General features: G+C 35.9%; 2 protein-coding genes across 2 annotated transcripts; one reads left to right on the top strand and one right to left on the bottom strand.

Moving 5' to 3' along the window:
- Positions 1-802: 802 nt before the first annotated feature.
- On the top strand, positions 803-2,225 carry Smp_154190 (tetraspanin family protein 16, invertebrate,putative; the record flags this gene model as incomplete). The annotated part of the gene is made up of 3 exons (XM_018791286.1): positions 803-829; positions 876-977; positions 1,890-2,225. The coding sequence occupies 3 exons, from the start codon at positions 803-805 to the stop codon at positions 2,040-2,042; spliced, it is 282 nt and encodes a 93-aa protein (XP_018645501.1). The 3' UTR covers positions 2,043-2,225.
- Positions 2,226-13,740: 11,515 nt separating this feature from the next.
- Smp_154180 (hypothetical protein) lies at positions 13,741-15,613 on the bottom strand (the record flags this gene model as incomplete). Its single annotated transcript, XM_018791285.1, has 6 exons — positions 15,476-15,613; positions 15,226-15,414; positions 15,111-15,185; positions 14,954-15,040; positions 14,806-14,907; positions 13,741-13,893 (listed from the first exon to the last, which is right to left on the bottom strand). Exons 1-6 carry the CDS (start codon positions 15,533-15,535, stop codon positions 13,741-13,743), a joined length of 666 nt encoding a protein of 221 aa, XP_018645500.1. The 5' UTR covers positions 15,536-15,613.
- Between the last annotated feature and the right edge of the window lie 7,628 nt (positions 15,614-23,241).

The raw sequence follows: 23,241 nt of genomic DNA, 5'->3' as shown, positions 1-23,241 counted from the left end.
AGCTAAACCATACTGATGATGATGATTTGATTCATTTGAGTTTGATATCATGTAAGTTAACTTTGTTTGTGCATGGATTTCTATTACAAAAATGCATAGTACAATGAATAAATTAATGAACACAAATCCTACTTCATTTTAGAACTTGACTTGAGATTGAAGGATTGATTCACCCACATCTATTACCAGTACTAACATCGAACATCGAATATCATAGACAGGATCATCTTAGTGAACAATATTGAAAATGTTATTGTCAAGTGAATCTTGGACTAAACTATTTATCCTATGCAATTGTAGTTTTATAGTAAGTATCATTACATGTATACTCCTCATATGGTTCATTCTATCTTACTTACATAATATAGGCGTTCAGTATTGTTCTGTTAGCACTAGGAATTCAACCACAAATCACTTTAAATCAATTCAGTTCTATTCTACACAATGCGAAACCAATAATCTTCATAGTTGTCTGTATCTCAGGAGGTCTTGGTGTATTAGGATCATGTGTTGGAATTTATGGATACTTGAAACAACGGAAAATGATCATATATTTGGTAATGTGAACAAACGTATTTCACTTATACCTCTGTTTAGAACATTTTTGTTTTGATTGTTGTGACTTGTATGTGGATTGGTATGGGAATGAAATTAGCTATAACGGAAGACGAGGTTTGGTTCACATTTATTCAACTTAATTGATCCTGCTACACTAATCTTCATATGTTTATAGTTCCCCAAGTTAGCTAATAGCTCACTAAGTGCTGCTGTTGAAGAATATACGACACAAACTGACTATCAAATGGAGCTTGACAAACTACAAACGAATGTAATTTATAATCAAACTAAAAATTCTGATGATCTGTTGTTTATAGTTTCACTGCTGTGGAGCAACTTCGTCCAAAGACTATACAGCTCATGATAGAAGAGCACAAATACCTTCTTCGTGTAAGTACAATTCAATCGCATTTTCCAAAGTAAGTCAATATTTAGTAAATTTAAATCAAATAACTTACTTTTTTCACATGAAATAGTAAATTTCCAACTGACTCACTAGGAGCAATTTGGGTCAACTCTCATGTGGAATAATTTTCTTCGTTCATAAACATATTTCCCTTCATTATCTTAAAGAGAGCAAGAACGAAGATCATTTCAGAATGATATGAATTCATTTTATTTCATTAGGTTGCCATCACTTGCTCAAAATGTAGACCATCAACGTTGATGATCTATGTCGAATGACTGGAGGCCTATTTCCGTAAAACGGTAACGGTATAATGAACAAGCTAACTTCGAAGTCACACCTCGCAACCTCATTTTATTTAATTAGGTTCCCATCAGCTGGTCACGACCTAAAATATATGTACCATAATGTAGCCGATATTTTAATAGAGTTAAATAAGGTCATAAAAATGGCTTATTTCGGATAAATAAACTTTGGGAGAGAATGTCTAGGAAACATTTGTCAACATGTTGCTAAGGTATCCTCGATGTAGGATTGATCACATAATGCTATTCATCTAGGCAACTACAATCATTAAAACCATTGAATTTTTCATAGTTGAGATTATGAATCAATAGAAACTAGACCACCATGGAAAACCTGGAAGCACTACCTGGTCGTTTCATCCTATTGCGGGATTCCTCAGTGGTGTGCATCCACGATCCTCCCTCGCGAGATTGAAGTCGCTGTTGTCATTACTGACACTTCTTCAACAAACACAACAATAGACTCTTATCTAATACAACACAGTTCTGAATCGTTCACAATGTAAGAACCTTCATAATGTTTTACATTTTCAAAATGATCCATTTACATTTACTGTAATATAAACATTTTTCTGGTTATCATTCCCATTGTATTTAAACATTTTCTTATCTTATTTAAGGGATGTACAACAGTGTTAAGTGAATATACACAACATTATTTAAATATAATCATGTATCTATGTTTCATATTCGGTATTATTCAAGCGATCTATTTGATTATATCCATTATGAAAATACGTAAATTTGAAGATGGTAATTCTTTATCGGCATAAATGTCATATTATGATCAGAAGAAAGAAGACATTCACACACACTTACACACACACACACACACACACACTTGAACATTCAACAAGATTTCAAAGATGAATTTGAATCATTCCATTTTGAAAAAAAAACTGATCCCATATTGTCATTTGATCTTAATCAAATATACACCATTAGTATTATTACTGAATCTCTTGTTATTCTTATTTCAAATCAAAATGTTAATGGAACATAATAGAGAGGTTGTTTCAACTAAAAAACGGTGTCCGGTAACCAATTATGTAGTGTCTCTAGAACGAATACAATCTACTTGATCAAAAGAACATTAGCAATGTTGATCAAATTATTGAACATAATAGGTTGATTTTATAATGTATTGAATAAATTTCAGGATAGATGTTTCTCATCTCCTCAGATTGTTTCTTTTAGAGGTGGGTTGGTGCCTACTTGTTCTTCCTTTCTTCAATCTCATATTGTGTATCAACAGTGATTTATTCCCTGTGATGGTACTTCTTGTGGCCCAGAACCTCATGACGTGTTGAAGTAGTTGTCTTCTTGATCCCTATCCAGTTGTTTCCCATAGTAGTTCCCTCCCCCATTGAGTAGATCATGAAGGACCTGTAACCTATTACCGAGAGTTATCTTGAATTCGTTGAGTTTGTCAGTAACCCGTAGAAGGGTAGTATTAAACTTTTGTGATGTTGTCTGCTCCGTTGTCCAGTGCTTCTTCAGTTTCAGTCAGTCCATCATGATGCCTTCATATCAGATTTTGTTCATTCCAACCTTGGCATTTAAATCTCCCATCAGAATGGTCGAGTCCTTTGTTGGGCATTTCTCAGCGATTGACTGCAACCTATCGTAGAATTGATCTTTAATGTCTTCATTCTAATCGTCGGTAGGCGCATAGGATTGGATGACGTTCATTGTGATGCGATATTTCTCTTATTTTGAAGGAGGCTTTGATGATCATTCGTCCATGAGTTTCCGATCTTATAAGTACATTTTGTGCTTGTTTGGACAGCGTCAATACAACTCCTTGTGTATGTGCGGCATTTTCTTCTTCATGGCCGTAGTAAAACAGGACCTCCCCTGAAGCCAGTCGTTGTTGTCCAACCTGCGTTCAATGTGTTTCACTGATTCCAAGTACCTCCAGGTTGTATCTTTCCATTTCTGCAGCAATTCGGTTGACTCAATCAGTCTCCCACATTGAACAAACATTCCATGTACATAAATTATTGATTGTTCTGGGTGTCAGAATAAGCATTATCCTCGCGACTTCCGAAAGAACTCGGCCTTCTTCACGATACATAACTCTTTTAAATGAAAACCTTCGAACTCCAGGGGCACAGTAGCCGAGAAGGGGCTCCAGGAGCAGTTACGTAACCACTATGTTCAAACACGTTTTCACTTGTTCAACGTATTTGAAATCATTGTTCACGGTTGATGATTTCTTATCTTTGATATCCAAGACTGTAATCTATCAAACGTCTTTCCCAAATTACCCTACGGATGACTACATTTCAGCCGTACTAAGGACATGGGAATTACCGGTCGTCTAAGAGTGACTAGCTTTACATGATAACCGGATATCAGACAGTGGTTATTTGTAAAACGAAATATGAACAACAATTAATCGCAAATGGTAACATCAAATGCCGAACAATACCATTTCATGATTATATTTTAGGATCAAAGGTATGTACTTTATGGAAGTTACTTATGATATGTAAATGTTAAAATAGAAATACTTATCGAACACTAAACCATAAAATGAATGTATGCCGAATTTTGTTCGATACAAGCTTTTGAAGAATCGACCGTTACTTGCTTCAGTCCTATCTTTTGAGCATATAAAGACAGATATTCTAAGATATGAAACCGCCAACCTATTCATTGGTGTATCATCGATATTAAAATACAATTGTACAATATGATGCAAATGATGTATTTATTTCAAATACATATCCAAGTAGGATCTGAAAAAGTGATTTCGTCAAGGAATCGGTCTTCCATTTCGACGATCACAGTTTATATGAAAAGATGATTTCTTCAACTATCATTGAAAATCAAGATATATTAAACATCTATTCTGTCCTACAATGAGATCCATGAACGGAGCTTGACATTTCAAACAGCAAATCGTTCCTTAGTTTTCTAAATTGCTTCACTTTCTCGTTTACAATTAATTAAGTGAGCGTGAAAATACGTAGAGAGAGAAAAATCGACTACGTCCAATTCGTCAAATATCAAAAGAATCATACTGATTTCACATAGATTCTCCACTTCCAATAGCTTACAAATCAACATTCAATCCACATTGTTTAGGGTAGTTTCCATATTGATACGAAAAGATGGCGTGTTACACTTTACTTTATAATGTATCACATGACAAGGTAAATTTCAGAATAAGCTGTCAAAACAAATGGTATCATTGAAAACAAGACAGTGGAAAGAATAGACTTAAAAGTGAAAAAAGGCTTTCAAAATCTCTTTTTACATTTACGTTGATAAAGGAAATCATGTGAAATCGAATTGTTTGAAGATACATCAAACGATCTACCGACTACGTGCCTTGAATCATTGATGATTATCAACATTAAAGAAGTTTGAACGTACCCCTGATTCATTGGTTTATTGAACTTAATTGACGTTGAGATAAAGATGAATGTTTAGCGAACTCTTGTATTTAGAACCTTCATTTCACTCTTTCATTTTATCAAAATGTATGGAACCTTACTACTGAAATACTGATTCATATTGTTGTGTTCGGTTGTGTGTAAATCAGTTAGAAGTCGGTGAATTTGTCATTTACCGTTATTGATGAATAATGATGGGATTTCAAAACTGACATTTGCGAGTAACTATCAAGATGCAATAGCTGAGTGGATAACGCGACGAAACGAGCGTCCGGGGTTCCACTGCTGGCCACCATCCATCTATGCTTAAAGTGTTTGTGTATTAAGGTTATAACGAGGCAATCCGCACAGTATGCACATATGCCAGGAAGATGCTAATCAATCGCAGTCCTAAACATCAATGGAAAGACTCAATACTAAAATATCTCATAATCCATGTAGTGTGGATGGTATAATGAAATGCTTCAAAATAATCTAAACTTGTTGGTAGTACAAACATCCCTGTACCAATGAACGTCTGTCTCTCAGTGATAATCTGGAAGAAAATCGGATACCAGTGAATTCGCTAACTAATAACATTCAAAGCAATTAGTTTATAAATTTCTTTACTAGCTATTCGTTATTTGTTCACCAGTTAGGATGGAAAGTTGTGTCTTATTGTCTAGTTGAATGTTCAATACTTCCATAACTGACATGGATTGTAACATAAGGAGGACACACTTTCCTACCACACGCCAGTGAAATTATAATAAATCTTTCATGAATCAATCAAATAAATAATGAATAATCTTGATTGTGTGTTTAAACAAGTCAATCACAAACAGGCTGCGTTCGTTGAATGTTTAGTCCAGATGTGAACTCCGGTCTAAAAGAAAAAATCACTAGTGAATATAGGATCTTGAACATCTTAATATCTCTATTTGACTGCTCATACATTAGTCGTTACTGATTAGGATGAATACATTGAGCTTCATTGTTCTCTCTTCAGGCAACAATACTGACGATCCCATGTTTCTTGAAATTTCGAACCGTGTAATTCTAAAGACCTGTTGATAGAGATAGAAAAATCTGTGATATTTAATGAATTCACTGTTGTTGTCTTAATAAAAGGATCTTTCATGAAATTATTACCGATTTTACCAAAAACATTTAGTGTCGTTGTCACAAGCGAGACGGATAGGGTGAAGTATTGTGAACTTTGTTGTTAGGTCTAGAGATGAGTACATAGTCAGTTCTGTCTTTTGCAGTTCGGAGATGTCTAGTGGAGTGGTCTGGTGAGGTGTTGTTGCCTGTGGTAGTCGCTTTAGACGTGAAGAAAACGTGAAACGTTCTGTTCACTGGAAGGACATCGTATTTAGACGGTCGGAGAGGTGGAGACAGTTATGGAGGTCAGAATGTCGGCGGAATCCACATTTCGACAGAAAACGAGACACATACGGCGACAAAGAGGAAAGTGGCACTGTGAGATGAACGACTGAAGGAGCGACCGTTAAATGGGGGAATGAGTGTGGTGTATGCCACTTAGGCTAAAAAAATATAAGTTGATTCAACTTAACATTTGATATTGTGGTCTGATATAAATTGGCTACTTCATTTTAACACTTTTGACTATCGAAATGAATGCTCATCACCGATTCCCAAACCACCTATCCTAACTCTATTCAAACTAACTCCTGTTATCAACACAGCACAGCCCCTCACTCAGAACATTGTTCGACATTAATTAACTACCCATAAACCTGATAAGACGCAACGTTTTATAGTTGTGTTGTAGTCAAAATGCTTTCAACGACGAAAAAACTTACATGTTTTCTTGGAAGTTGCCAACAACGTCAGCAACATAAAGAACTCTTTCATTAGTATTGTTTGTTTGAATCTTCCCGTTGATATTTTTGGACTGCAACTGGTCAGTCTCTAGTTGGCATATGTGCATACTGTGCGGATTGCCTCGTTATAGCCTTAATCCACAAACATTATGAGCAAAGATGGAAGGTGGCCAGCAGTGGAATCCAGGACGCGCGTTTAGTCCTATTTGGGACTAGTCAACTGGATGCACCTGCATCTCAGAGTTGATGTTCACTCTCGGACTCGAACCCAGTACCTTTCGCTTCAAACTCCATCGCGCTATCAAGACTCAGAGGCCGAGTGGATAACGTGATGGCGTTTGAAGTGAGAGGTACTGAATTCAAGTCCCAGACTGAACATCAACTCTGAGATGCAGGTACATCCAACTGACGAATCCAAAATAGGCCTTAACGCGCATCCTGGATTCCATTGCTAGCCACTATCCATCTTATAAAGAACTCTTGTTTCGAATTTAATGATCACTGTTAGTCATAAACGAATTGTTGAGGTTTCCCAACATAACGTTAGTGCATCTAGTGTGGCAGTTCCCATTCTACTTCTAGTCCAGACAATCGAGTTTATGTATAAACGAATTAAAAAAACGGTGGATATTCTAAGGGTGATCTTAAATAAATACTCAACTTCTAGAATGAAAGCTCACTTCGTCTTCAGGTAAAACTTGTTGAAATAGCTATGAGGTCATCTTGATGACCTATTTTTAGCTGGTTTCTCCTGAAATATTTAAAGAATGGTCGCTCCAAGTAGGCTGCTGCAAAAATTGATGTATGTTGTTGTTACCCTGAAGATATGTTTATCATCGTCGACTAGGATATCATGAGACCAGAATTATTATTGAGTTTGTATAACGCTATATGCTCGAGAATTAGTTTCAATTGTGAGGAAGAATGTGACAATATAATATATTTTTCAACATTTAGTTTAAAGACGGTTAGATGACTCTTTAAAGAGTGTTTATAAAAGTGAGGTACTGTGTGTGCCAATACAAACACCTTAGTTTGTCCCCATTCGTTACTAAAGAAATATAGAACAACATATGTAAGCGAACATTATTGTTTTCGATTAGATCCACATCAGGCTTTACTCTAATATACAGTAATATTTATATGCATATACGAAATTATTAAACCAATCAAGGCAGTTTGTGAGTCAATGATAACATTGGAATAGATTACATAATTTCTGTCAACTATATGACCGCTATCGATTAAGTGTGGAAGAACCGAGCTCCGTATTGTCGTGACCTTTACCTAAACACGAAGGGAGGTGTTCACTAACTCTTTGGTTCAGTTGTCTGGTAGTGCGCCCAATATAGCTTCCTCCACAGGAGCAGCTGAATTCGTAGATACACATAAAAGTGGCATAAACAGGTAACTCATCCTTTAATTGAGGAATCACCATAGATCGGTTTGAGTACGATAGACAAAGGTCGGCTGCATTAAACGTTCTCTTCACTGCTCTAGTCAGTCTATCACGTAGTACATCACCAGCTAAATCGCCGTTGAATTGAAGTTTCAGGAAGAAAGGTTTCTTAGTAGCTTCTGATATCTCGATTTTCTTATTTGTTACACACAACTGTTTCTTCAGGAGACCTTGTGGATAACCCCTTTCAATCAACATATTATGTATGACCTATAACTCCTTGTTAATTGAATCGACCGAGCATATCTTCCTAGCTCTATTTGCATGACATTTGACTAAGTTTCTTTTATAGTAAAGGGATACAAAGCTTAAGAAGTGTGTATACTTGCTTATTGACGAACTTTTCCTAAACACAATTCTACTGATATAACCGTTTGCTATTTTGTTTAACAGAACGTCAAGGAAATTTGTTTGATTATCTAGTCCCTTCTCATATGTAAATTTAATTGTTGGGTGTTTGTTGTTAAACAGTTCTAGTAGTTCTTCTTTTCCAACGTCCTCATCGACAATAATGAAAGTATCATCAACGTACCGACAATAGGGTCCTGTCAATGGTGTCGATAGAGATTCATTCGTCATGATGATGCTTCCTGTGATCTAACACCTTGCGAGAGCCAGCTTGAATTGGTTAAGTTCGTCAGTATCTAGAAGGAAGGCTGCATTCAACGTGTATAGTGCATTTTCCCCACATGTCCAATGCCTATCAGTTTCACTTTCATTTTAACAACCACTAGGTAGTGGTCTGAAGCCATATCACATCCCCTATTTGTTCTCACATCTTACATAGACCGTCTGAACATTTCATTGATGAATATGTACTCGTTCTGATTCTGTATTGTGGAATCCGGTGAGACTCGTGTAGCTTAGTTTATTTGTTTGTGTGGTAGTAACGTAGCGACATTTTTAACCATCTTGTTGTATGTTCCTGAAAGAGCGAATCTACAACCGATATCGTTTTTTTTCTCTCATTCAGTTCATGTCATTACATGTTATCTTCAAACCCGATGTTCTTCACTCCAGATTCGATGTTTTGCTTACACATCAGGATATTCAGATATTTCCCTTGGTACTTCCCCACGATTGACCACAATTGTTCAAAAAACTAACCTTCATTGTCTTCACTTTCATTGGTGGATATATAGCACTGAATAACATCTATTGTGATCTTCTCCTTTTCAATAAACTTTAGCGCTGTTGTTCGTTAATCAACAGTTACGAGAAATTAGGTCTATTCTAATCAATTTGTTTTTGTTTGCGCTTTATCAGTATACTATTGTTGAAATTGTTGAGTTTTTATTGAGATCATGAACCGATTAATGTTTGATAACCATCTTAAACGTGGAATCACTGGAAGTGCGATTCGTCCTGGTATAGTGAACAGAACACCGGTTGGGGACAATTGAATGTTCATGCATTTTCATGCCAATTGCGCTTCATTTCAGTTCCTTCCTTATCGATCTTCTGCCTAAATACATTCTATGCCTGACCATCACCATATACTACTTATAAGTAGACCACACTACCTAGCACTGCGCACTGCTGATCAGTGTGTGGCGCATATATAGCTGGTGCCCTTTTGTACCAATATTTATGTGTTCGAATAAATAAATAAATAAATAACTGATGATCAGTCCCATACTAAGATGAAACGGCCGTCCAGTGCTTCCATGTTTTTTAATAGTGGTCAAACGTTGATCTGTTAAGGATCTTAATAATTCAGCAATTTATTCACAAATAACTTATTCATACACAAGTGTTTTGTGAAGAAACCATTCCGAGTTTCATCAAAGATACAAATATATACAAGAATTCGATGTGGATTAAATAATCTCCGTCTTCTCTCAACAGGTTCTGTAAAGTGAGTTCACTGCATTTGAAAAGGAGATTGGTGTAGAGATTGGAAAAGATCAAAATGTGCTTCAATAATTTATCAAATATTCTTGGCGCTTAGTCTATTGATGAGTCATCTAATTGAACGCTAGATTCGGTTCCTAAACTCATCTAGAAACCACCAGGCTAAATCTACACAGCAACTTGAACACGCGATTGAAGGCGCGAAATATAGTAGAAACGCTTTATGTGCAGAACATCTGAGGTTTTTATAGTATTTTAGAAGACCTTGGGATTCCGGATAATTCTGGGACGCTAATAAACCTAGAAGCAGTATGGGTGATGATCCAGTCAGAATCTCGATATGTGACGCTTCACTTTCTAGATGTTTCTGCCAAAATTTCTAGTGAATGCTGATTGTATAAGGTGCATCTCAATTTTTTCAGAGTCTGTTTCGCCTTTTCTCGGGGAGTTTTCTAAATCTCCTTGACAATTTCTATTTTTGCAGAATAAGATCTTTTCTTCGGGTCTAACTGCAGCTTCTTAAGTGGTTTCCTGCGGCGTTCGGATTTCCTTCATATTCGGTGTCTATGAGTGTCTGGTGTGGTTCCTACCATTAGAGTAAACGTAATTATCACTAGTAGATGATTTACTCGACTATCTACAGTGTTGAGCGTCCTTTGTTCTCCGTTTATTTGATTGATGTGTGTAATCCACGTTCCGAACGTTTCATGCACTTTGTACAAAACATTAGCCATTCTATTTTCAATTACTCTCGGTTCCCAACGTTTTTCCCTATGTATGAATTGATGACCATCTTGTTGGCCACGTTAAAAGTCCGGAGAAGAAGAAGAAGAAGAAGAAGAAGAAGAAGAATATGTTTGTTGACGTTGGATTGGCAACCGAAGAACAGTTGATCAGACAGTTAACAGTTCATAGGAAGGTGTCATTGTATGAGTATTTACGTCAGTCTAGATATAATTGTGGCAATCAACGACAACAAGTCATTTGATAGTTCCATTTTACATATACCATCTTTAGTATGTGTAATACGATGACAATGTTCTTTTTCAATGACACAACTAATTCAAATATTCGCTAACATGATTGAAGAAGTCACAACAACTAAAAGGTGTCTGTCGATAGCTATTTTGTAGGCGGGATAGATTTTGAGACATCAAGATCATGATGTGTAGTTGTGATTTTGCTGCCATTCAAAATTAAGAGAAGTTATTCAAATACATAACTACATTATGTCATCCCATTTCTAGGTATCCGAGACTGTCAGTCAACATAATAAAATAATTCATGTATTTTAATTATTTGTGGTATAGTGAACGAATACTCACGTGGTGAAAACCAACTTTTTGAATAATGATAAATCACACAGTGATATAGTAAAATATGCAAAACATGCATTGAATAAATATTTTCGTATCTTCTTTGCTTTGTTATCTACATACTCCATTATCGCTCTAATTGTGTTGTCATTTTGATTGCTCTCCGTTTCCCTTCCCCTTCTCTTCACTTCAATCTTCTTCTGACAGGTATTCCACTCTGATTGCTGCTAATTACTACTTATATTTGTCAGCCTAAGAAGCATAGAGCACACTCATTCCCTTAATAAACGGTCGCTCATTCAGTCGTTCATCTCACAGTGCCACTTTCCTCTTTGTCACAGTATGTGTCTCGTTTCCTGTCGAAATGTGGATTCCGCCGACACTCTGACCTACATAGCTGTCTCCACTTCTCCGACCATCTAAATATGATGCTTGTCATCATACCATCCACACTACATACAATACATTCTAGAGTAAAGTGTAACATGTCAACTACCCTAAACAATATGAATTGAATGTTGATGTGCAAGCTATTATAAGCGGAGAATCTATGTGAAATCAGTATGATTCTTTTGATATTTGACGAATTAGACTCAGTCGATTTTTTTCTCTCTACGTATTTTCACGCTCACTCTATTTATTGTAAACGAAAAGTGGAGTAATTTAGAAAACGGAGGACCGATTTGCTGTTTGAAATGTCAAGCTCCGTTCACGGTATCTGAACGTTACGGAGTTGATTGTCGATGAGATCATGGTAGAGAAATGTTCATGGATCTCATTGTAGGTTAGAGTAGATCCTTAATATTACTTGATTTTCGATGACTGTTTAGGAAATCAGTTTTTGATATGAACTGTGATTGTGGAAATGGAAGACTAATTGCTTGACGAAACCACATTTTCAGATCCTACTTGGATATGTATTTGAAATAGACATCATTTATATCAGATTGTACAATTGTGTTTTAATATAGATAATACAACATTGAATAGGTTGATGGTTTGATATCTTAAAATATCTGTCTTTATATGGTCAAAAGATAGGACTGAATCAAAACAACGGTCGATTCTTCAAAGGCTTGATTCGAACAATTTCAGTAAACATTCATTTTATGGTTCCGTATTTGATGAGTGTTTGTATTTTGATATCCACACATTTTAAGTAACTTCCACAATCTACATTCCTTGGATCTTAAAATATTATCCTTAGACGGTGATTGTCGAAATTTAATTTTACCATTTGGGATATTTTGTTGTTAATATTCCGGTTTAGAAATAACAACTGTCTGATATCAGGTTATCATCTAAAGCTGGTCACTCTCAGAGTACCGTTAATTACCATTTCCTGAGTGCGGTCGAATTGTAGTCATCAATAGTGTAAATTATTAAATATGTTTGATAGATTACATTCTTGAATATCAAATATAAGAAATCATCAACCGTGAACAATGATTTCTTACACGTTGAACAAGTGAAAATTTGTCTGAACTTAGTGGTTGCGTAATTCCTCATGGAGCCCCTCCGCAATCACCGCTGCCCGGAAGCCTGGATAAAGGAGGAGGTTTGGTCATGGTGTTGGCTACCCAATCAGGTAGAAAACTAAATCGCTCAAATATCGCCAACCAGACAAATCGTCTTGAACCCATTTAAATTAAGCCCTGGGTGTTTGAAGGCTTTCATTTAGTAGAGTTATGATACCTCACTCAGCGGAAGGTATTTCTGACATCCAGAGAAACCAATAATTTAGATACATGGAATTTCTGTACAATGTGGGAGACTGGGAGAGCGCCATACAAACGGCCGCAGGAATGAGAAGATACAATCAGAAGGTACTTGGAATCAGTGAAACACATTGGACGGAGGTTGGACAACAACTACTAGCTTCTGGGAAGCTTCTGTTTTTACTCCGGCCATGAAAAAGGAAATGCCACACATACACAAGGAGTTGCATCGATACTAACCAAACATTCACCCAATATCATCAAAGACTCTTTTAAAATAAAGAAATATGACATTACATTGAACGTCATACTATGCTATGCGCTTACCAACGATTACAATGAAGACACTTAAAATCGATTCCACAATAGGCAGCAGTCAATCGCTGAAAAATACCCAGCAAGGGACTCGAACATTCTGATGGGAGACCTGAATACCAAAGTTGGAATGAAGAACACTAGACTCGAAGACATCGTGGGGCAACATTGACTGACTTACAGAATGGAACGAAAATGATGAGAAATTCGTGAACCTATATGGCTTCAATAAAGTGTTCTTAGGCGGCTAAATATTCTCACATAAGCGCATTCACAAGACCACATGGATTTCGCGTAGTAACACTGCTCAAAACCAAATTGACCATATCTAGTTGAAACAACCTCTCTATTATGTTCCATTAACATTTTGATTTGAAATAAGAATAACAAGAGATTCAGTAATAATACTAATGGTGTATATTTGATTAAGATCAAATGACAATATGGGATCAGTTTTTTTTTCAAAATGGAATGATTCAAATTCATCTTTGAAATCTTGTTGAATGTTCAAGTGTGTGTGTGTGTGTGTGTGTGTAAGTGTGTGTGAATGTCTTCTTTCTTCTGATCATAATATGACATTTATGCCGATAAAGAATTACCATCTTCAAATTTACGTATTTTCATAATGGATATAATCAAATAGATCGCTTGAATAATACCGAATATGAAACATAGATACATGATTATATTTAAATAATGTTGTGTATATTCACTTAACACTGTTGTACATCCCTTAAATAAGATAAGAAAATGTTTAAATACAATGGGAATGATAACCAGAAAAATGTTTATATTACAGTAAATGTAAATGGATCATTTTGAAAATGTAAAACATTATGAAGGTTCTTACATTGTGAACGATTCAGAACTGTGTTGTATTAGATAAGAGTCTATTGTTGTGTTTGTTGAAGAAGTGTCAGTAATGACAACAGCGACTTCAATCTCGCGAGGGAGGATCGTGGATGCACACCACTGAGGAATCCCGCAATAGGATGAAACGACCAGGTAGTGCTTCCAGGTTTTCCATGGTGGTCTAGTTTCTATTGATTCATAATCTCAACTATGAAAAATTCAATGGTTTTAATGATTGTAGTTGCCTAGATGAATAGCATTTTGTGATCGATCCTACATCGAGGATACCTTAGCAACATGTTGACAAATGTTTCCTAGACATTCTCTCCCAAAGTTTATTTATCCGAAATAAGCCATTTTTATGACCTTATTTAACTCTATTAAAATATCGGCTACATTATGGTACATATATTTTAGGTCGTGACCAGCTGATGGGAACCTAATTAAATAAAATGAGGTTGCGAGGTGTGACTTCGAAGTTAGCTTGTTCATTATACCGTTACCGTTTTACGGAAATAGGCCTCCAGTCATTCGACATAGATCATCAACGTTGATGGTCTACATTTTGAGCAAGTGATGGCAACCTAATGAAATAAAATGAATTCATATCATTCTGAAATGATCTTCGTTCTTGCTCTCTTTAAGATAATGAAGGGAAATATGTTTATGAACGAAGAAAATTATTCCACATGAGAGTTGACCCAAATTGCTCCTAGTGAGTCAGTTGGAAATTTATTATTTCATGTGAAAGAAGTAAGTTATTTGATTTAAACTTACTAAATATTGACTTACTTTGGAAAATGCGATTGAATTGTACTTACACGAAGAAGGTATTTGTACTATCCTATATTGAGCTTTATAATCTTTGGACGAAGTTGCTCCACAGCAGTGAAACTATAAACAACAGGTCATCAGAGTTTTGAGTTTGATTATAAATTACATTCGTTTGTAGTTTGTCAAGCTCCATTTGATAGTCAGTTTGTGTCGTATATTCTTTAACAGCAGCACTTAGTGAGCTATTAGCTAACTTGGGGAACTATAAACATATGAAGATTAGTGTAGCAGGATCAATTAAGTTGAATAAATGTGAACCAAACCTCGTCTTCCGCTACAGCTAATTTCACTCCCATACCGATCCACATACAAGTCACAACAATCAAAACAAAAATGTTCTAAACAGAGTTATAAGTGAAATACGTTTGTTCACATTACCAAAAATATGATCATTTTCCGTTGTTTCAAGTAACCATAAATTCCAACACATGATCCCAATACACCAAGACCTCCTGAGATACAGACAACCGTGAAGATTATTGGTTTAGCACTGTGTAGAATAGAACTGAATTGATTTAATGTGATTTGTGGTTGAATTCCTAGTGCTAACAGAACAATACTGAACGCCTATATTATGTAAGTAAGATAGAATGAACCATATGAGGAGTATACATGTAATGATACTTACTATAAAACTACAATTGCATAGGATAAGTAATTTAGTCCAAGATTCACTTGACAATAACATTTTCAATATTATTCACTAAGATGATCCTGTCTATGATATTCGATGTTCGATGTTAGTACTGGTAATAGATGTGGGTGAATCAATCCTTCAATTTGAAGTCAAGTTCTAAAATGAAGTAGGATTTGTGTTCATTAATTTATTCATTGTACTATGCATTTTTGTAATAGAAATCCATGCACAAACAAAGTTAACTTACATGATATCAAACTCAAATGAATCAAATCATCATCATCATCAGTATGGTTTAGCTTTATATGACTATCAAATTCAATAGTAGTATAAATCTTGTCATTGTAAGTAGTTAAAACTATTTGAATGTATGTTTATGCATTAGTTACTTACTTACGCCTGTTACCTCTATGTTTATGCATTACCTAGTGATAATTGTTATAGTCACATTTGAATTTACACAATCGAGTCATGGTAATTAAAAGTAATTATGGTGCCTATAAAAATTATGTGAAAATGACTTAGACATAATATTGATTAACAATATGAGAAGAATGAACAAAAATTAGATAGAACTAGATAGGAAGTCCCAGGACAGAGTGGTTTGGAGAATGCTCGTCGGCGGCGTATTCTCCATTCGCAGTAACAGACGTAAATATGTAAGTAAGTTAGTTAGTATTTATTAATGAACTATATTTGTAGGAAAATCACTGATTGGAAATTGAGTATTTTCAACTTTCCACCCATTAAACTTCCTATTCATATACGTTATACAGTGATTACTTGAAAATTATCAGTGGTTTGATGCTCAGTAGGTTCAATAATATTTCAGAAGGTGGTTGTGTGGAGATTTTAGTAATTCTTTAGAGTTGAGATCATAAGTCAGTTGAAGTGCACTACTGAGGAGTTCCACAATAGGACGAATGTTAAACGTTTGATCGGATTCAATAACAGTTTACTTTAGGATGTAAAAAAAGCCCTTTGAAGCATATATCAAGGATGAAGTGGTTATTTGAAGGGGAATTTTTAAGTGATTTCGTTCTCAATGATTCTAGACGATTCTGATAGATTCCAGTTTGATAACTTAGATGATAATACGACTGAAGCAACAGAAAGATGTATTAGAAAAAATTTAGATGATCCTTTGAAGAGGAGTTGAATTATTAATCAAACATATGATAAACCAAGACCTCGGGGATCCAAGTTAAGTTATTTAAATTGACTACCAAAACTACACAAACCTGATTTTTCTGTCAGACCTATCCCATCGACGATCAATTTTCCATCTAAAGGGTTTTTTGTGGAGATTTAGTATTTTCATAGTTGAAAGTGTGAGTCAATTGAAGCTAGACCACCGAGGAAAACCTGGAGGCGCTGGATGACCGTTTCGTCTTATTGTGGGACTCCTCAGCATTGCGCATCTACGACCTCGAACTCAGGACCTACCAGTCTCACGCCAGAGCATTTACACGATAGACCACTGATCCGGCATCCCATGGTGTTAACCTCGAACTCAAACCAATCCACGAAGTTGAGCAAACGTTCAACAATTGTCTTCAGTGATTTCCTATCTCACATCAGATGTGGTTTGAAGTTCACTGGTCACTGCTTCTCACTAGAACACCTGGATTTGCCTCTCGAAGTAAGAGGCGAGGTTGTGGATGCGCACTGCTGAGGAGTCCTACAATAGGGCAAAACGGCCGACCAGTGCTTTCAAATTTTCCATCTCTCAAATTCGTAAGGTTTTTAGTGGAATCCATTCGCTAGAAATCATTTCTTCATAGTTTAAAAGACACTTTTCAGTTTATTCAGATACTAGAAAACGTTAACAACTTCGATCGTTTCATGGTTTCATCTGATATATTATCACTACTTACAGCAACCCCTTAAAAGAAAAAAATACAAATTTTCACCATTTTCAAACACGTCCTTCACCGAAAGACAAATTCAAGGAACCACCACTGTTGTCCGCCAAAGATGTTCAGTTTCAACTCAACAACATCCTATACCGTCAAGTCGGTAGAATGTTCATTGACAGTCTTCTGGACTGGATCCTGGTATATATCTCCGTGACAAACATAGAACAAACGGTTATGTATCTCCTTGTCAATAATCTATCTCTACATGTTCATCCAATTTATTTAGGACATTTGAGATATAAAGTACCTAAACTTATTTCGTTTTGTTGATCGATTCTATAACTTCCAGTTGTGAGCAGCTGAGTATAATCCACGAAATAAATGAGTTCCTGATATTCTGCTAAGATATTTGTTTTGGGGGTAATCAAGCTTATAAATGATAGTAACTGGGTGAAAACTTTCAAAGTTGCATGAGTGTAAACAGAAACTCAAAATGTTATTGCATATTTGGTAAACGCAACAACGTTTATTTGAAACCGGTAAAAAACGAGCGAAATAAACTAAAGCACAAATGAGGAAGTTGAAGATGTAGTTACATAATGTGTGAAAAGTAACCGCAAATGATAACAAAAGCTCTATGAAAACTGATAATTGTTAGAATGCGTTCTTGCAACATCAGTTTAGAAAAAGGATGATTTAAGAAAGAGCATGTGAATAAAAATATAACCTTAAGGATAAAGATTATGCCACTTGGAGAGACAGTTCCGAAAACTAGAAGATTCAATGATTGTAAAGAGAAAGAGAGAGAGAGACTAGAGGTTTCAGTTATTCGATGAAGAGGCAATCCTCATGCTTTTGACACGTTTTTACTAACTTTGGGGGATTTTAGACATAAATATTCATAAAGTGGTCCATTCTGAAGTTTCTAATTAGCACTTTGTTTTTTATAACCATGCAGTCTATTGCTTATGAATAATCTTGGATCAAAAATGTGTGAGACATCCTATGTAGGCAATTCTTCACAGAAATAATTGAAATAATTCATCCACAATGAAGTGGTTAATGAAGAAGGAATATCATTTAGATTATCGGTAAGCATAGTCCGAGTGAAGAATAGTAACATGAAAGCTATTGAAAATGAAAATGAGAACTGATGTTTCAGAAGTGACTTTCATTCATCGTTAACTATCTCCAGTTGTATTATTTCTGAAGCTGATGTTCATGTAAATTAGTTTACTTATCACAGTGGCTACAGATTCGTTGAATCCATTTTTATATCCTTATCTACCAATCGTTCTGGATATTCATTTTCTATACAAATAATGCATATGATAGTTAGTTGTTTTTCGATAGAACTGGGAATACAGATGTTTATCTTCACTACTATGAATAACTTTCTTCATAACTATACGTATGGGTACTGTAATGATCTTTCAACGTAAAACATAACATTCACCTATCGATTTCCAATGCGCAATGTATTTCATTTCTAGCAATTCGTAAAGTATAATCCAAATGTTTCTGATAATCTTTGTTTCTGGTCAGCGTTGTTTAGGGAGTTGGTTTTCTACGACATGGGGTCGCCAACCCCATGCCCAACCCTCCTCCTTTACCCGGGCTTGGGACCGGCAGTAGCAACTGGAGGAGCTACAGGCCGAGGTTATAATCTTCACACTGTATGGTATGTTATGTACATGAATTTCAAAGTGTTTACACATTGTTTCTGTAGAGAGTAGACAGAAATGTGAACATCTCAGACAATGTGGTGATCTTGTGTACGGTTTACACTGCCATGGATCAGTATGTTGAGTAACATAACCTTAGAGAGATAACACTGTCAATGTTGGACTTGGTAGTCTCAGCTAAATTGAGCATGGAGTAGAGATTTCATTATATGAAATATATTGTTTATAATATCCCTATGAGTAGAAAAGTGACACATCAACTCTGAGATGCAGGTACATCCAGCTGACGATTCCCAGATAGGACGAAACGCGCGTCAAACTGGATCCCACTTCCAGTCACTATCCATCTTTGCTTACTACCCTTGGTTATGTTTATTATTAAGGAATTACATAATTAAATACCATCTAGTGTTGTTTTTTATTCATCAATGAGATAACGATAATTTGATACCTCTGTTATGACAACTTAAATCAACCGATTCACTTCATTTCAACACTCAGATACATGAGAATACTCATGTAAAATATAGAAAAATAGAAACGACTTGTCTAGTTAGTAGTATATGTACACACACAAAAGTAAACGCCAATAAATTTACATATCAATAGTACATTTTTTCTTGTGTAGGTTGGATTGGATCAATTCATTTATCCATTCAATAAACGATGAAGCATCATTTTGATTGACAACATGGAAGAGAGATAAAAGTGGCTGCAATGTGCATGAATCCAGTTATAGAAAAACATTACACACGACAACTATTTACTACATTGTTGTATCTCAGTTGGAATGAGGATAGTTAGACTCATATTTTGTAAAAAAAAAATCAGACATCATGCATCACAGCATTAAAAAAATCTAAATCTAAATCAATATCGTGTACTATTGTTTGTTAGTAATGAGTGATGTCTCTGTATCCCTCTTGATTTGCTCACTTCATTCTTATCTATCGAATCGAGGTATTTGGTGGAGTTTTGGCTCAACTATGGAATCAAATCACAGAATATATTTGAAGAATACAGTGAAATTTTACTAAGAGCAAAGCCATTCATCTCTCTGAAACTTTGTATAACAAGAGATATTGCCATGTTACCTTCATTGATTAGAACATTTGAGTTATGGAATCGTTGGAGAAATATCATATATCTGGTAACTTATACATAAATTTTGAATGAATATGATCTATTTTTCATAAGACAAGCCCTCACATGGAATCTTGAAGGTCAAAGGAGAAGAGGAAGACCAAAGAACGCATTACGTCGAGGAATGAAGACAGACATGAGAAAAATGAACAAAAGTTGGACAGAACTAGAAAGGAAGGCCAAGAACAGAGTGGTTTGGAGATTGCTGGTCTGCGGCGTATGTTCCATTTAGAGTAACAGGCGTAAATAGATAAGTAAGTGAGTAAGTAATGATTTATTTTTAGTGATGTTTGTATGTAGCATTTACTTGTTTCGATAATTGCAGCTCTTACCGATTTTGGGATAGGGACAAAAGTAGCTTTTTCAGAGGATCAAGTGAGTTTGATGAAGATAGAAGTGAAAGGATTGTAGCAAGCTGATATTTCTCTTTTGTTGTAATTCTCTATCAATGTCTATAATTTAAAAAAGTATGCCTAAAAGGTTTATAACAACAAACCGGTACACAGATCTCATAGTTGAAATCATGAGTCAATTGAAGCTAGACCACTATGGAATGCCTGGAAGCACTGAACGGCCGTTTCGTTCTATTGCAGGAATGGGCGTGCAGGACCTCGGCTCGCGAGATTCGAACCCAGGACCTACCAGTCTCGCGCCAGAGCACTTAACCGATAGATCACTGAGCCGGCATCCAATCGAATCTCGCGAGGCGAGATCGTGGATGCGCACTGCTGAAGAGTTCCATAGTAGAACGAAACGGCAGTCCAGTAATTCCAGGTTTTCCATGGTGGTCTATCTTCAATTGACTCATGATTTCAACAATGAAAAACACTGAAATCTCCACGAAACCCCTTCTCAATATAGATCTCAGTTTGACATGCTTCAAAATAGAGTGTGTTATTTAATTTTGAATAGTGCTGATAATATTTTGTTTACAGTATAAATGTTAATGATAATGATTATAATGTGTATCAACTACTGAGATGACAATCAAGCAGATATGGTAATAGATACCATCAAAAAGTAAGCCAATATTGAGTGAACTTTGTTGGTTTTGAATGATTCATTTGGATGCTCATTCATTCACTGAACTTATTTAACTAGGAAAAATAATCAAACACTAGTATGTGCTTATGCAAAGGCCTAATCAAGTACATTTCTGTACAGTATCCTTTATCTCGAAATAATTTAAATAGTAGTTTGGAAAGTGCTTTTGATTACTCAAGTGTGTTACTTCATTGATTACCGTACACCATTAATTCCTATCGAACCGTCTAACTTATCGACTGAGATGTGTATAAAATTCCGAAGAACAATAGAAGATGTGAGAACTAGGAGAGGAGCTGAAATAGCTTCATATCAACAGCTGGTTGTGGTCAAGATGAAACTTAAGCTAAAGAATCACTGGACAACTGGACAAACATCATTACAAAGGTTCAATACAGTCCTCCTTTGAAATACTAACAAACTCAACCAATTCAAGATAACTCTCAACAACACGCTCCAAGCTTTACAGGATCTAATGAAAGAAGAAGAAACTACTATGGAGGATAATTGGAAATAAGTCAAAGAAGCACTAACTTCAACGTGTCAGGAGGTTCTTGGTCACAAGAAACATTATCATAAGGAATGGATCTGTATGGGAACCCTCGATAAGATTCAAGAAAGGAAGAACACGAAGACAGCAATTAACAACAGCCGAACTAGAACAGTGAAAATCAAGGTACAAGCAGAGTACTGAGAAGTAAACAAACAAGTGAGGAAGAACGTTAAAACTGACAAGTAGAATTACATGGAAAAACTAGCAACGACGGCAGAAAAAGCTGAAAGAGAAGGAAATACAGAACAACCTTATGAAACGACGAAGAAACTAGCGGGGAGATGTAGTAAACCAGAGAGACTCATCAAGGACAAAGAAGAAAATACAATTACGGAAATTCAAGAACAGAGGAAAAATAGGGCAGAATACTTCAATAAACTGCTGAATAGACCAGCTCCATTGAATCCACTGGACATCGAAGCAGCACAAAAAGACCTTTTTATAGATGTCACTCCACTGACGATCGAAGATATGAGGATGGAAATCAGACAAATCAAGAATAGGAAAGCAGTAGGGCATGACAATATGCCAGCTGAAGCACTGAAGTCAGACATTGAAGTAACAACAAACATGCTTCACCTTCTATTCAAGAAGATTTGAGAGGAGGAGCAAGTGCCAGCGACAGGCTGGAAAGAAGGAGATCTCGTCAAGATACCGAGGAAAGGACATCTGAGCAAATATGATAACCACAGAGGCATCAATTTGTTGTCAGTGCCAGGAAAGGTTTTCAACAGAGTGTTGCTGAACCGGATGAACGATACAGTAGACGCCTGACTTGGAGATCAACAGGTTGGATTCCGTAAGGACCGGTCGTGCACAGACCGAATCACGACACTACGGATAAACAATCAGTTGAGTGGAATTCATCACTATACATAAAATTCATTGACCATGAGAAGGCTTTGACAGTGGGGACAGTAGAACATTATGGAAAGTTCTTCGACATTTTGGAGTTGCTGATAAGATTGTGAAAGTCTTGCATAGAGAACAGCTTACAGAGGCATTCCAAGTGATGACTTGAGTCAGACAAGGCTGTCTGCTCTCCCCTTCTTTTCTTGGTGATTGAATGGATTATGACGACCTCAACATTTGAGGGAAAGCATGTAATACAACAAGTATATCGAGAAACAGCCATCTCCGAAGATTTCAAGGAAGAACTGATATCATTGAATTCAGTGAGTGTGATAGTACTCAAAAATTTAGTTGGAAACGATAAGCTAGTTTGTTATTCAGAATTATTGTTTCACGATTCCACTCAACCTGATAAACATGATGGAAGGCAGCGCTATAGCGAAGTCCAAATAGTCCTTAAATGGTTGGTGTATAGGTTATGTAAAATTTTTTTATGAATATGGACGATGCTCGTTTCATTACGAGGCTTCAAACATTTACAAACTATACAGATGCCTCCGTTGGTAGAAATATCTCAATCAACAGTCCTGGAAGTGAAAACTTTTCAATCTGTTGTGTCAG

The sequence above is a fragment of the Schistosoma mansoni genome (genome assembly GCF_000237925.1).
Source record: "Schistosoma mansoni, WGS project CABG00000000 data, chromosome 3 unplaced supercontig 0105, strain Puerto Rico, whole genome shotgun sequence".
Classification (NCBI taxonomy): Eukaryota; Metazoa; Platyhelminthes; class Trematoda; order Strigeidida; family Schistosomatidae; genus Schistosoma; species Schistosoma mansoni.
The sequence above is the reverse complement of the archived record's forward strand: the minus strand, read 5'-3'. Positions and strand labels throughout refer to the sequence as shown.